At 40.8% G+C, this 16,002-nt stretch overlaps 1 protein-coding gene across 5 annotated transcripts in view; it reads right to left on the bottom strand.

The window, feature by feature from the left end:
• Sgcd (sarcoglycan, delta) overlaps positions 1-16,002 on the bottom strand; it is a 564,388-nt gene that overhangs the window by 216,918 nt on the left and 331,468 nt on the right. For 4 of the 5 annotated variants that reach the window (XR_015630874.1, XM_087573563.1, NM_001134826.1 and 1 more), the window contains 1 exon segment: positions 5,732-5,833. Coding sequence is in view for 3 of the 4 variants with exons in the window: in XM_087573563.1 (XP_087429689.1) it covers positions 5,732-5,833 (102 nt within the window). In the remaining variant the exon portion in view is untranslated. 5 annotated transcript variants of the gene reach the window in all.

Raw genomic sequence — 16,002 nt, forward strand, 5'->3', positions numbered from 1 at the left:
GAGGGAACTTATTGAATCCACCTCCAGGAGAAAGACAGGACATCAAGTGAGGGATGGGGTTGCTATCCCATAGCCAAAGCTCTGACCCATAATTCTTCCTGCCTGAAAGAAACGCAGGGATGAAAATGGAAAAGAGCCTGAGGAAAAGAAGGTTCAGCGATAGGTCCAAAGTGGGTTCCAGCTTAAGGGGAGGCCTCAAGACATGACACCTTTAATGAAGCTATGGGGTGTATACAAAAAAGAGACCTACCATGACTGTTCTTCAAAAGACCCAACGAGCAGCTGAAAGAGTCAGATGCAGAATATGTGCCCCCAGACAATGAACAGAAGCTGCTTACCCCTCTGGCTGAATTAGCGAAAAGCTGGAGGAAGTTAAGGAGGAGGGCAACCCTTTAGGAGGACCAGCAGTCTCAATTAACCTGGACCCCTGGATCACCAACCAGGCAGCATACACCAGCTGAGATGAGGCCTCCAACACATATTGAGCAGAGGACTCCTGGGTCTGGGTTCAGTCAGAGAAGATGTACCTCACCCTCAAGAGACGGAGGCTCCAAGAAGTCTCTGGTGGGGTGGGTAGGGTGGGTGGGGTGGGAACATCCTTGTGTGTGGGGGGGAGTGGGGGGGAGTGCAGGGAGGAGGTAAGGTAGAAGGGGGTAGATCAGGGGGGGAATAAAATCTGGAGTATAAAAATTTAAAAAAGAGAATGGTTGTAAGCCACCATGTGGTTGCTGGGAATTGAACTCAGTTCCTCTGGAACAGCAGCCAGTGCTCTTAAGCACTGAGACATCTTTCCAGCCCAGAGAGATGGAATCATCATCTTATCTTATATTTGAAATCACCATAACATGGATTAAAGCTTAAATACAAAACCCAAGTTGATAAAGATGCTAAGAGAAAAAGGGGAGGGGTTGATTCTGCCTGTGATTTTTCTCTTTTCTTTTCATTTCTTTTTCTTCTCTTATTTTCTTTCCTTTTCTTTCTTTCCCTTTTGTTTGTTCTTTCTTTTTTCTCTTTTGGTATAGGAGCCAAAATAAAAGGCGTAAAAACAAATATGAACAAATACACAGAATTCTATCTAGCATAAATGACAAACCCAGAGGAAATAATCATCAAATTGATTATCTCTCCCAATCTCAGCAGTGGGAGAAAGCATCTGTAAGACATGCAGTATCTAACAAGAAACTGGTATTAACACATAGAAAAAGTACATCGGACCCAATACCAAGATTAGTAATTTAAGAAAAGACAAAAGACCTAAATAGTCTTTTTTTTTTCAAAAAGAGGCATGCAAATGGATAACAGGCCTGTTAAAAGTATTTTCAGGAATATTACTAGTGATTGGAGAAATGCAAATGAAAACTATGAGATGTGGCTTCATATCTGTTAGAGCTGCATTAGCAAAAAAAAGATAGTATGTATAATATACACAAAACCCTTACATGCTGCTGGTAGGTGAATACCTAAGAGATAATAACCTATACACACCCTCAGAAAACATGAAGAACTCCCATAAGACATAGTGATTCGGCTCTGAAAATACATAGCCAATGCTAACAGTTTTTATGACAATGAGATATCAGTACTTCTGAGTTTATTCCAACATTACACAAGAGCCAAGATGTGGAGTCAATCTAGGCCAATAGATGAGTGGGTGAAGAAAATGTGTGCATGGGTACGCAGTAGACTACGACTGCAGCCTAAAAATGAGTCTCTTCCAGTTGTAAGAACATAGAGGAAACTAAACGAAGTGAAATGGCTGAGGCACAAGAGGGCAAACACACCCTCAGTACCATGCAGAAACTGAACTCCCAGAGACTGTGAGTAGAAGGGTAGTCATCAGGGGTGGGGGATGGATAGGTAAAGCACAGACATGGAGTCATTGGATACTGACCTTTGGTTAGCATGTTAATAAGTCCCATGCATAACATGGAAGCTGAGGTTGGTAGTACGTGTTTATCCCTGAAGTCAGCTTAGGAAATCTGCATGCCAACAGAAAAGGATTCTGGTAATATCCTGTTTGCAGTTGACACTTCACACTATATGTCAGGACACTATTAAAGCTATATGCCTTGAACATACATAATTGTGCTTGTCAGTTACATAATCAGTAAAAGCTGAGATGGAGACACAAGAACTGGATAATAATGGAAAATTTAGACATAAGAGAAAAATAAGAAGTGAGCCACAAAGAAAATGTAATGCACACAAATACTTAGTTTTAAAAAGCCCAAAGGGAAAACATAAAACCTAATTTCTTGACTCCTTAATGAGGTCTACACACTTGCAATTCTGTAAACCAAGATCTGCAGGCAAGGGACCTTAGAGGACACGAGGGACACATGATATAAATGAAGGGATGGCTGGGTATGGACCACACTGATTGATGGAATCTAACAGTCCAGAGAACACAGTAGGCAGAGGAGGTGATGCCTAGCTCTACCCTCAGAAGCATCAGGCCACTCTGCTAGATAGCCTGTTCTTTCTGAGGGTCAGATTTCAACACTTGGCTAAAATCAAATGAACAAATGTGTATTTTTTAAAAGAAAGCACGTGGAATTGTCATTCCTGTCTACTTAAAAATAAAAAAAAAATCTCGGTGTAGTGATGTCTGTGGAGAGACGCAGGTCTTAATGGTTAGGTATTCCCAAGGGGTTATGCCAATGGGACATAAGGGGGTCCCTAAAATGCATTTACCTCTATGAGAAGCTTATTAAACAGATAATGACCCATTTGTAGATAAATTTGATATAACTAGGCCCCTTTGTTGAATCATTCATCATTGTTTGGCAGGCTTTTTTGCCCTGGAACCTGAACTCCTCTCAAGAGCTCAGTCATGTGTCCCAGCCCCCTATCCTTAGAGAGCAGGAAATCACTGGGTGTGAGCCAGTTTGTCATACCCAGTGGAAAGATGGGAAAAGGGAAGTTCAGCTCAGTAGTATGGCCTTGAGGACTTGTAGTCGGAATTTGGGTCTGTTTGAGATGCTTTTAGCAAGGGAAGTCCTAGCTATTTTTCTAGGCATTACTGCCCAACCATTCAATAAGGTGGCTAATAGAATTCAACTCCCAGGGGCTCGGAGTACTCAGCATAGATATGTCTTGATAAGTCAGGCTGGTAGAACTGGTGTTCACAGTTATCACTCCAAGCTGTAAATTCATCATCTTAAGTGATTCCCACCACATCTATCAATTTGTAGTGATTCTACCAGGACTCCAATCTGCACTAAAGGAATCAGATACGGTATTGGATGTTGTGTGGATGGTTTAACTTATCTCAGTTCTCAGATCAGTGAAACAGAAAACCAAACTGCAGGCAATCATCTCTTCATTACTCTACCCCACTGAGAGGGGTTCTCAATCTTATTCAACTGAGCGTGGGTCCCTCCTGATAGGGAAGAGCAGAAGGAACTGCCCACGAAACACAGCATTGGTGATGTATGGTGCAATAGGGCTGTGGATGACTCCAGAGAGACTGGAAACCTGCTGAATAGTTAGAACATGGGGCATCACTCAGGGATGTGCTTCAATGGTACCCAACCTTCATCCTTTCCACCTGCCTTGGCAGAATTGTAGTTTATTCAGATGTCTGTTCAGATACGCAGAGGGAGTATATAGACTCCATAAGTATGTTAATCGTTCCGTTATTGCTTTCTGTCAACACGCTGGTGTTTCCCTGTGACATTTCAAAGAGATGCAAATTCCACTCATAGCAAGCAATTTCTCATCTACCTTCCCAATCTTCTGATGTTCCCCAAGAGATAAATGTAAAAGTCTATATCCTTGAACCATAGTCTCATATCTCTTTTGAGCAAACCAAGACAGCCTAATTGCAGGTAAAAGACAAAACTTTCTTAAGTTACATAATACACAGATGACTTTAAGAGAAAAGGTTTCAGTAAATGACAAAGTCATTTTATGATTTTTGTTAATGAACATCATATATGACTCCAGAGTTATGAAGTTTATAAAAATTTAAGGTAATGATAGAGTAAAGGAGAAGTATCAGTGGTTGCTTGGAGGTAGGGAAGAATAAAATGGTTTTGGTGAGACAGAGAATTTGAAAAGGGACAGAGAGAAACTCTTGGGAGTGGTGGACATGTTCCTCATTTCTATGGTGGTGAGGTTCTCATGTGTAACTTGTACATGGCACACGCATGCATGCATGCACATGCACGTGCGCACGCGGGCGCGCACACACACACACACACACACACACACACACTTTCTAAAATCAAATTGAAAAAAAAATGACAGGTCTCGTTGGGCGACTTTGAATTGCATTCCAGATGTGGTAAGGATGGAGAGTATCTCCACAAGCAGAGGGACTTAGCAGCACAAAGTACCTTCAGGCAAAGCAATTCCCACCTTCTACGGCACTCATACACCAAGTTGTCAGCTTTCCATAATTATGTTAGCCAGTGCACATTTTGCAAATGATGGGTTGAGGAACTTTCTAGTCAGTCTTGGCTTTCATGTGGGCAGTGATTTATCCTATGCATTGTAAACGCCTTAATCATTATGTCCAACTGATGATCTCTCCTTCACCGAGTCAATGAGCCCAAACCTAGGCACCAAAGTGCTGCACATGAGCTTCCTCATCATTGTGGTCAGATGTCTCTGAGAAGTGACGACTGGGAGGAGATGATCTCTTTCCGTTTATATTTTGACCGTGTGTCTAGCACTGTGTGTAGCAGGTATGGAAGCTGGAAGCTGTGGGCATAACTGTGAGCTTGATTGTTCACACGTCTAAGGAGCATGAAGCATTGAGTGACAGGCAGCAGGGCTGGATTAGAAACCTGAAGGCCCCTCCCCACAGTGACACACCTCTGATAAACCTCCACTTCCTAAATGGCATCTCAAGAAAGCACTGGCAGCTGGAGAGTGGCTAAGTGACACATGAGCCTGTGGGGGACAGTTCACATTTACACTGTAATCCTAACCAAACAAGAATAATAAACATGATTTTTAATAATCACGTCTTGTAATCCTGAGTAATAAAGGCACGCCTTGTAGGAAATATGCATCTTACAAGAAGAACAATGAGAACCTTAAATAAGAGACTTATTTAACAAAAAAGTAGTCTCTTCTTAATTAGGTTTCCAGAATTTAAATCTTTGCATTATTATTATTATTATTATTATTATTATTATTATTATTATTGACAGTTTACTTATCAATGTTTTAATTCACCAATCTATAAAATGGAGTACCAATAGTCCCTTTCACAATGACCAGCCTATGAATTAAATGAGACACCAAGTATCCATGCAAAGTCAATCTGTCCCTCAACAAGATATTATCATTAGTCATTAAATACAATGTTAGGTCATGGTTGTTGACCATTCTAGACAGCATGGACTATAACATACAAAGTGTAACTGAAAGCCCAAGTTCTGATTCATTAGTTCTGTTTTCACAGATGACTTCGAAATGATTGACAAGTAAGAATAATAGTGATATTGCTCTTCAGAGGTTTGGCACCAGGGCTTGCCTGTGTTTGATGTCTCTTGGTTCATAGCACCATCTGGAAGCTGGTTAACAGAGGCTACTACTATCTAAGCCACAAAAGGAACTGGTGAGATCATCCTATTTGTTTAGAGCCCCACAGCTATGAGTCTTCAGGTTCAAATGCCAATTCATTCATTACCACAATGTATCATCTCAGTGACTAGCAAAGTAGATTGGCCCAGATCTAGATTTCAGAGCATCAAAAGTTTTCTCATTAGAAACTTACTGGTCGGGACTTGATTTCTTTGGCGTAGAGAGGTTGTAAGAACTCTGAGTCTCCTTCTAGCTTCAGACCCTTTTCTGTGATTCTTAGGTTCCCCATTCCATCCTGAAATAGATACACAGACACAACATGGAAAAATGTGATGAGCTAACATTTCAAAATACCCCAGGCTGTCAAAAATTGAAACAGTTATGGCCTTTTCCTTCCTTCCTTCCTTCTTCTTTTTAATATTTGCAGGAGTGAGATGAGGGGAATCCAAACTAACGTAAAATACCAGGAGGCATTGTTCAATACAATTATGCATATTATTCTTTTTGCTCACTTATTCCAGGCAAATTCTATTCCAAGAATGCCCCTGAGCCACTGACTTACAGAGGAAGAGGAAGCCCCCATGCCTAGGCTGTACAGAGCAAATGTGGTAGAAGAGGTAAAAAGGATGATTCTCTAAGTGGAAATGAAAGGTTCCATTTCCAGAATTCCTTGTGGAAATTTCACACCAACAATTTATGGTCAAAGTGAGTGTTTGTACATGCTTTCTTTGGCTCTTCAAACATTCAAGGAGTTAAATCGGTGACTAGCACTTTAAATAGTACCTGCTGTATTGATGCTAAAATATATTCAAAGGTAGAAATCTTTTGGCAGCCTCTATATACTTACCACCCATTTTCAACAACTATCAATTTGTGGTTATTGCTACTTATCATGCCCACTTATATTCTTCCCTCCCCCTTGCTCAAAAATAATTTGAATACCATATATATGATTGTAATTCCTCCTGACAATCATTCCTTAATGTCAAACACAAAATATCAAACCCTAACAATGAGCATTCACATCATAGGGATAATATATTTTTTTAATAATTTGCTTATTTGAATGGCATTTTCTACTACTATTGGTTGATAGACAAAGTACTAGGTAGTTTTTTATAGTCTCCAGGCAGTATTTCTCTAAGGAATCACTTACCTATATTTTCCCAGGCAAATAGATTTTTGTATTCATTTATTCTCATATCCACCCTTGCGTGTTTATCTCTCTCTCTCTCTCTCTCTCTCTCTCTCTCTCTCTCTCTCTCTCTGTGTGTTTCACTTTATTCTGAAAAAATACAATGTCTCCTTCTGTGCTTATCATCTCATATATGTTCCTTTGACTGCCATATTTTCTGTAAATTGTCAATTACATTAGGAGCCTTGACTAGTCTCTGAGGTTTCTAGAAAGAATGTATCCAGAGTATATCCTAGGAAATAGGATGGGTTTATTTTCAATTGTTTAATGAATTATAAGTCATAAGCTCACTAATATTAAACAACATAAATTTTGTGTCTAATAGTACTTAATGTTGGAATTCTGCCTAAGGGTTCATGGTACTAAATTCCAGGTGCTAGAAGGGCTGGTTCCTTTGAGAAGATTGAATGAGAATCTTTTCCTTTGTTTAGCATCTACAGGCTTCCCACAACCCTGGCCTCATGACCTCAACCCAGCCTCAGAGTTAGTACTGTCTAGTTGAATAATCACCAACTATTCTGAAAATAGAGCAATGTTCTTTGATTTCATTAGGATATGACTGCAATAGGCTAATATTAACATTGTCAATTAAACAGGATCTAGACTCATCTGGGAGATAAATCTCTTGGGATACTCCTAAGGTATTGCCTAAACTATATTAGCCACCTGGCATATCTGTGTGATTATCTACATTAGATTAATTGAGGTAAGGAGAGCCACCTTAACTGTGAGTGGCACATCTGGACTAGCTAGAAGGAAGAAACAAGTTGAGTACCAGCATTCATTGTTGCAAGCTTCATGAGTAAGTACCATGTTACAAACTGCTTCAACCTGCCATCATGACTGCCCTGCCAAGATGGACTATCCTTTCAACTCTGAGCCAAAATAAGCTCTCCCTTGAGCTGTTTTTGCAAGGTGTTTTAGTTGCAACAATGAGACAAGTTAAGTAATACAGCTACTTCAGAGATGCTGTCCCTTCTACGGTCACACAGTTGTAACTGCAACCTTAACTCCCCTTAGTCAGGAAGAGTAGCATCTCACAGGTTTTGAGAACACAGTATGGCTATCTTTGGGATGTGTGCTATTTCTACCAAGAGGTAATAGCATGCTTGCTATGATATTATTCACCATTGCTAATCATGGTTGGAAGGAGCCAAAATTTTACTAGAAGTTCAAAACAGACAACAGCCTGTTTTCATTAATGCTTTTTAGTTTGTTAGCTGGGGGGTTCTGTTGAGAAAACTTTCGTCACCTTAATTATTTACTTAAGTTACACTTTACAGAGTAATGTAAGAGAATTTGAACTTTCCTTATTCTTTGGTACTTGAAGATTGAACTGAAGTAGAGGTAGGAGGATCAGAACTTCAAGGTCATCTTCAGCTATAATGAGTTCCAGGCCAGAGAGAACTACATGAAACACACACTCTGTCTATCTCCCCCTCTGTCTTCTTCCCCCTTCTTTCTGTTGCCCGCCTCCTCTTCTCCGTCTTTCCTCCAGATTTTTTGTTAGTGATTTAATGAAGAGTACCGATCAAACAGCTTCAGACAATACAAACAACTGAGATTTTGCCAGCTCTTAAAATCTTCAAAGTACAGTCTGATAGTGAAGTACACATGGTGGGGCATCAGTCACTGAAACTCTGCTGTATGTTGTCATGCCACCTACACACAACGGTAGTCCACACTGCCGTCTCCTGTACTCTCAATTTCTTTCACGACATTTTAAAAGTACTCTCTTGTTATACAGATTCGTAACCTTTGCAACTGCTTTGCTTTTTATTATTCTCTGTTTCCTAGTAACACTTGAAAACTGATATCCCCAAGAGCGCCTGTCAATTCTGGGTGAGTCTCTCACAGAGTCACTGCCCATAGCCTCCTTGCTCAGGGACAGCATATATTCTCCCCAGCTATTTTGGCAATGGGCACTTTTCCTCTTCCATTTGTACAAGCACCCTTCACCCTATGAATGGGAAGAGATGGTCCACACTCCTAATACTCTTACTTTTGCCATTTATTGACACAGCTCTGCTAATATGGCCCTGCATTCAAACCCTGTCAGGCAATAGGCTGGAGGATATGAATGTGTCTCACCAGTAGCTGGCAGAATTTGCAATAAAGAGAAAGAGAAGAAATCAAAAGAGAGCAAAGCTAGAGAAATGAATGAAGGCTAAGAAAGGCAAATATATTCCAACCACCTGCCAACCCCTTTACAGTAGAAGTTTAGTTTTTATCTCTGTACCTATCTTGGCTGCAAATGTATCACAATCTTTCCACTTCCCTATTTCCTCTTAGAGGATCCTCATATATTTGTGTACATAGGATTCAGCTTTCTAGTGTCCTTCCTGTTCACTGTTTGTGTGTTTAAAAATATTTGGTGGTGGGCTGGAGAGATGGCTCAGTTGTTAAGAGCACTACTCATCTTCCAGGGGTCCTGAGTTCAACTCCCAGCAACCACATGGTGGCTCCCAACCATCTGTAATGGGATCTGATGCTCTCTTCTGGTGTGTCTGAAGACAGCTACAGTATACTCACAAACATGGAATAAATGAATCTTTTAAAAGTTGGTGGTATAAATTTATTAAAAATGAAATATGTTGTTGGTTTCTGTGTGTAGAAACAAAGCAGGGTACTGTGATAAACCTTGCCCACTTTTAGAGTTTCTCCTTCATACATTGTGTCAACGGTTCATCAACATGTCTTGACATCAGCATCATCCGAAATGGTTGCATCTTTAAGTACAATAATCAGTTGATGGTAGAACTAGATAATTGTCACAGCTCAGACCTGAAGCTTAACTTTCCTCCTAGCAGAATGTAAAAAGAGGTATGTACTACTACATATACATGATACATACTTTAAAAGAGTCACTGACTTTCTCCTCTGTTCGAATGGTAAAATTTCTACTTCTCTAAGGTAAATAGAGAGATAGCCAAAGAGCTGGTTTCACCAGAGCAACCATGTTCCTCACTATCGACAGAGAACCCCCAATATCAAGGGACCACATACATGAGTGTGATTCCAATATTCTCAGTTGAAACCAATACAGGGTATGGTCTAATGCTTAACCAGATAGTAAGACATCTGAAAAATGCCAAGCAAAGTGGACCTGGATGCTGGCCTTGAAGGCTGAAAACTGCGGAATAGCATGGTATGGTTTTAAGGAAGTCTTCCTTCTTGCTCCCATGATCTTCCTGCTGTATCAGCATCAGACAGGTTTTAATTCTGTCAGCACATTTGAGTCTTGAAGTGATGCCAAGTCCTATTTTAGTAAGCACTCACATGGCAATCTCTTCCCGAAGCAATTTTAATGGTGGGCATGAATTAGATTTGAACCAAGCAGGAAATCATATTAGGCAATACAAAGACTGAATGAGAATGAATCTTGATGGGGTGCAAGGCTCTGGGGTATTTTCTTCACTGCTAGACACTCAGTTCCTAAAATCTTGCCTAGAAAGAAGTACCCGTTCAACAAATGTTTTGGAGTGAAAGAATTTATTAATTCTAAATAAACATAACACGTAACTTATGAATGCCATTATTTTCTATGGATTTTATTGAAACGGATCTTAAGTTGAAAATGTCACTGGTAGAAAGGGTGTTTATGTAATAATCTATTGAACCCCCATCTTAGTACCTGTTGACCTTTGTGATCACATGACTGACAGAGCTGGCATTCACTGCCCTATCCAACACCCCTCAGTAGCCCAGACAAATATGTGCCCATATGAAGTGTGAGTCCTAAACAATGTTATGACTTTCACACATTTTAAAGCCAAAATATTCATCAGCCAAACCATGTAGATTTGAGAATCTTGTGTAATTAGTAGTTACCTTTGGAAATGTAGTGGAAAGTAGTGGGGTGTGGGTTTACAAAATTGCAAAAGTTAGATCTATTCCTGTACCAGCTTCCGAACTGTTAGAACATACTTTCTCAGCTGGGATGGGCAGGCCTTTATCCCATAATTGATGAATGACGAGCTTAAACAATTAAAAAAAAATCTCACGCTTTCTGCCTAGAAAGCATATTTGTATTTCTACAGAGGGTACAAATATATCTTGAGGGGTAAGGAAGTCATAAACGAAAGAACTGAGAGATACTGTGTTAAGGAATGAGAATTTTTAAATAGAATATTATTTTAGAATTTCATATGCATACAAAGTATTTGATTACAGTCACCTCCAACTTTCCAACTCCAAGTCCTCCCAGAGGCCCTTACCCTACCCTCCAGGTTTATGTCCCCTCCTTTCCTCCATCTGTCCCTCTCTTCCCTCTATTTTATAACTCACTCAATCTAATTCCCACTACTTATGTGAACATGGGTGTAAAGCCATCAGTGAAATCTAATCAACTTACCAGGAGCCACGGCCCTAAGGAAGACTGAATTTCCTCCCCTGCCTGGCAGCCATCAACTATAACTGTTCGTCCTCTGCTAAGGGGAGGATGCTCCTTTGCCCCTTCCCATCCATGCTGGAATATCGGTTGGCTTGATCTCATGCAAGTCTTTTACAAGCAATCACCGTCACTATTAGTTCAGGAGTATAAGGATCCTATCATGTCCACAACACGCTATTTCACCCTAGCTCTGCCAACCTCTGCCTCTCTTGCTACTTTTCTGTCTTCCCTCCATGATGATACTTTGGCCCATATATTAGGGCATTAGAATTTTCTAGTCTGGATTTGCCCCTAGATGGTTGCCTTTAACATCTGTGTCTCAAGCCGTCTCTTACGCTTTTCAGATTTTAAACAATAAAAAGGCCCAGAAGGGATAACAATGGAACTTCTGAACTATACACAAAATGCTGCTTTTTTGTTTTTAATTATTTTACTCTTTTCTCATATAATACATCCTGGCCACTATGCCCTTACTCCATCCCCGGCCTGAACTTGCAATTTTTCACAACCCTGCTTTCTCTCCCAGCCTGTCTGTCCCTGCCTCTCGGCAGCCTCTCCATCTTTCCCTTTTTTGGAGTGTTTACAGACTTTCCCCCTTGGCTAATAAAAACTTTCCCATCTCCGCACTCCTCTGTCCAGTCCTTTGGTTCTGTTGTGCATGTCCTCTCTACAGCTGCTGTCCCAAAGCCAGAGATGCTTGGCTCTCATGGCTCTCAGAGTTACTATGCCCCTGCCTCTTGTTTCTGGGCTTTGGTCCTCTGCTTTCTTTTTTTTTTTTTAATCTCTTTGTAAGGCTCACAGTTCTCTATCTCTTTACATATTCAGCCATGTAGATCTACTTCCCCCTTACTAGACTTCAAATGCCATGAGGCAAATAATTGTACATTGTTTCTTGTTCTAATGGAGTCTAGTGTAGCATTTACATATCCCCCAATATGTAACTTTAAGAAAGCAAGTTAGACAAATAGTTGTTTAGACGTGCTCTTTAATGTTCATATCAGAACACTGACAATAAAGGCTACCCTTTCCCCACGCACTATGCAAAATATATTACCTACTTCATATTCATTAATTCTTGTTCTCACTTTGAGGGGTCTGTACTGCATTATTTGCTCCATTTCACAAATAAACAAATGAAGAACCTGATGTTCACTCTGTCTCCCAAAAACACTCGTGAACATTGCATCTTCCAGTGCCCTCCCTCTTATGCTCCAGCTGTATGCCAGCTGCCTGGTGAACTGACACAAAAGGATACAGATGGGACCATCCCTTCCAGAAGCCCCAAAGCTAAAACACAGCAAGTGAGTGGCCTACAGAATGGCAGGGATGTGGGGATATACTATATCTAATGTGCTACCAGGGAGAGGAAAATGGTATGGGCACACTGAAAAAGATTGATAGTTTCACATAGTTACGGCATAGCCCAAGAATGTACGATGTAAAATGTCTGCTAATATAGTTCAAACCCACACCCATACAATAGCACACAAATATTCACTGCAGCTCCGTTTGGAGCAGAGCAAGTAGAAACCACTAAAATGTCCATCAGCTACTGATGAAAAAAGGGACAATCTTCCTCATCATTGCTAAGGAATGCTAGCTAGCAATACGGAGGAATGAAATATCAATACGTTCCAAAATATAAATAATCCTCAGAAACGTTATGCCAAGTTAAAGAAGACAGACATAAAAGCCCACGTATTGCATAATTCCATTTATATGTAACATACTGAGAAGCAAATCTAGAGGCCCAGATTAGATTAGTGGTTGCCCAAGGCTTAGCGTGGAAACAGGAACTGACTGCAGAAAGGTTCGAGGGATTACATTGAGGTGTTATAAAACTGGGTTGTGAAGATAGCTGCATAATCGTAAATTTACTGAAAATCACTGAATTGTACACTCAAGGTGTAGGGGAAGCTTAGAGCATGCAAATATAACCTTAACAAGGTCCTTTTCAAAGAGTGACAAGCTGGAAATAATGCTCACAAGGAAGCTGGTTTAGGGCTCAGCATTCTGTATTTGGAATCCCCCAAACTGCTTCAGCATATCAGTTCAGAGATGTACAGAGGGTGGGAGAGGTGACAAGTTCAAGAGGAGGCCAGTGACAAGTGCCCAGGGTTACCTGCCCTATGTGTGACATTATTAAAGAACCTGGCTGGCAATTTTCTGTTGTCATCATAGACTGAGATTCAGGAAGGATTTCTCAGGAGAGGCAAGACGGAGCTTTCATACAGGATACACTTGGGGACCAAGACAAACTGTCGGAGATGTTTCCCAGGCAGATCCTGACCTTTTCTGAGGAGTAGGAGCCTGAATGTCAGCAGTGCTGGGAGCTGAACACAGCAGGAAAGGAGAGAGTCAACAGGACACACTCACCCTGTGTCTCTGTCACAGCTTTGGAGTCCTTCAGTCATGTGCTGGTTCATCAGAACTTCACAGCTATTTTTTTTTCCCTTTGGTCACTCAGGCTGACAATGAGCTTTCTACTTCCTACACTTACCCTGTTCTATTTCACACACACACACACACACACACACACACACACACACACACACACACACACACACAGAGAGAGAGAGAGAGACAGAGACAGAGACAGAGACAGAGAGACAGAGAGACAGAGAGACAGAGAGACAGAGAGAGAGACCCAGAGAGAATAATACTGTCAATTTTTTCTGTAACTCAATGGATCAGGACCGTGACTCCTTACTCAGAACACTACTTAAAGTGAAGGTGACTATACCTGAAGCACCCCAGGTTTTCTAGATACCAGCAGAAAGGTATATCATGCACATTCTTTATACTGTTCTAGAAGTGTCTATATCAAGGGAGTTGGTAGTCTACCAAAGCACACGGGAAGCAAGTGAATCTTGGTTTCTTTCCTGACAAATTGTCCAAGACCTACTAATCTTTAAGGGGTCTGATGAAAGCATGTATTTCTATCTATTTCTTTGAGAAGGTGCTTCTTGATTTCCATAGCCTGTCAGAAACTGCTCATTCTTGCTTTCTTTAGAAACCATACCAAACACACACGCATGTATTGAGTGCTTTAGCTTACTGCTCATGAAAATAGGCTCTGGAGTCAGACAGCATTAGCTAGAACATTGACTCAAAGCTTAGCCCTGAGCAGCACTTAGATGGTCAAGGTAAAAACTATTTCTAAATTGAGAATTCTATCAGATAATCCATATGTATCATTCAGAAGCAGCCAGTTTCTAACTATGGAGACAGACACTGAAAACCTCAGGGGCCCCAAACAATGACGATTTATTTCTCACCCAAGTGATATGCCCAGGGAATTCATCAAGCCAGTCACTCAGTAATATAGGATCACGGGTTACCTACCATTTAAAACACTCTGCCATTTCCCACTTCTCTAGGTCCAGGAAGGTTTATATTTCCACATTCACTTATGTTTGATTCTGTTGGTTAACCATGAGCAGCTCAGTCAGCTAGTAGGAGGTGCTTGAGAGCCTCAGCATGCCTGGACACACTCTTTCTCTCTTGACTATCATCTTGTCACAGTCAAGGCCAATATTTGAACTGTCTTTTTGTCCTAAACATCTCTTCTAGTCTATGACTCAGGAGGACATTTTAACTTATTATAGCAGAGAAGTTTTCAGTTAGTCACAGGGAACCAGATTCTAGCTCTTAAATGAACCTCAGTGGGGCTTAAAGTCAGTGTTCTCCACTACCACATATTCAGCCCAATGCTCTATTTATTGGTCTTTGGGAAAACAGGCAGGCCAGTATGAAGTTTGTGTACACTTCTGCAGATGAAAGTTTGTTTTAAAGCTGGGAAGGTTGGCTCTGACCTGTAATCTCAGCACGAAGCTCAGAAGGACTCCAAGTTAGGCGCTTGCAGATAGCCCATCCTGATGCTATCTCAAAATCACAACAGTGGTAACAACGAACAACACAAAAGCCCAGAAGAGGCTGCTCTTCAAGAATGTTTGTGAGTGGGGCTGGACAGATACACAGCTCTCTTGCAGAAGATTTTAGTTCAGTCTCAGCGCCCACATCTGGCAGCTCCCAACTGACTAGATGTAGGAAATCCGACACCCACTTCTTCTTACTTGAACAGACAGGGCACTCAAGTACCTAAGTCCATACTCAGACTCAAATAGTTGAAAGTAAAAATAAAATAACTTAAAACAGAATGCTCGTGAGGGAATATAAGCATATAGACCTTATAGGATTACAGGGGAAAATACAGAACGTTGATTTCTAGTCTTGACTAGCTATTCATGTCAATTTGAACAGACCCAGTCCCCTCAAATCGTCTTTCCAAAACAAAAGTGTGAACTTCTATGGTATTAATATTGAAGTCTTTCCCACTTAAAAGGGGCTGGCTTCTAGGAGGATGTACAAGAATAAGTTTGCTACCTAAACTACCACACATCACAGCTGTTCCTGGGAGCTGGCGCCCACTGTCCAGGGACCACAATGAGGATTTGGAGGTTTGTATCTTTGCAAATGAAGTCCATGAGAAAGCTTCTTTAAATGACTCTAAATGTATAGCGGAGCAGAAAGGATTCAAGTATCAAAACCAACAGCAGCACATTGTTCTGATGCAGAAACTTGTAAGCAACCTTTACAGAGACATTGGTGGAGAATTTATCGATTGTTTGAAGGGAAGAAAATGAGAGATGGATAATAAAGTGCAAGTTGCTACATCCCCTGTCCTCAGTGACAAATGGGAGCTTTGAATGCTTGAGCCATTGTTGATAAAGGAGCAGACTCATTTATCTTAAAGAGACACAGGAAAGAAAACAAGTGAAATATGATTAGGCCTCTGCCAAGTGCTCAGATTAAATCCTTACCATGGCAATCCCTGCTGCTAGGTGAATGCTTCCTACCGGTAAAGCCGAATGAA

Source organism: Rattus norvegicus, chromosome 10 (assembly GCF_021556685.1).
Source record: "Rattus norvegicus strain SHRSP/BbbUtx chromosome 10, alternate assembly SHRSP_T2T, whole genome shotgun sequence".
In the NCBI taxonomy this organism is placed as follows: domain Eukaryota; kingdom Metazoa; phylum Chordata; class Mammalia; order Rodentia; family Muridae; genus Rattus; species Rattus norvegicus.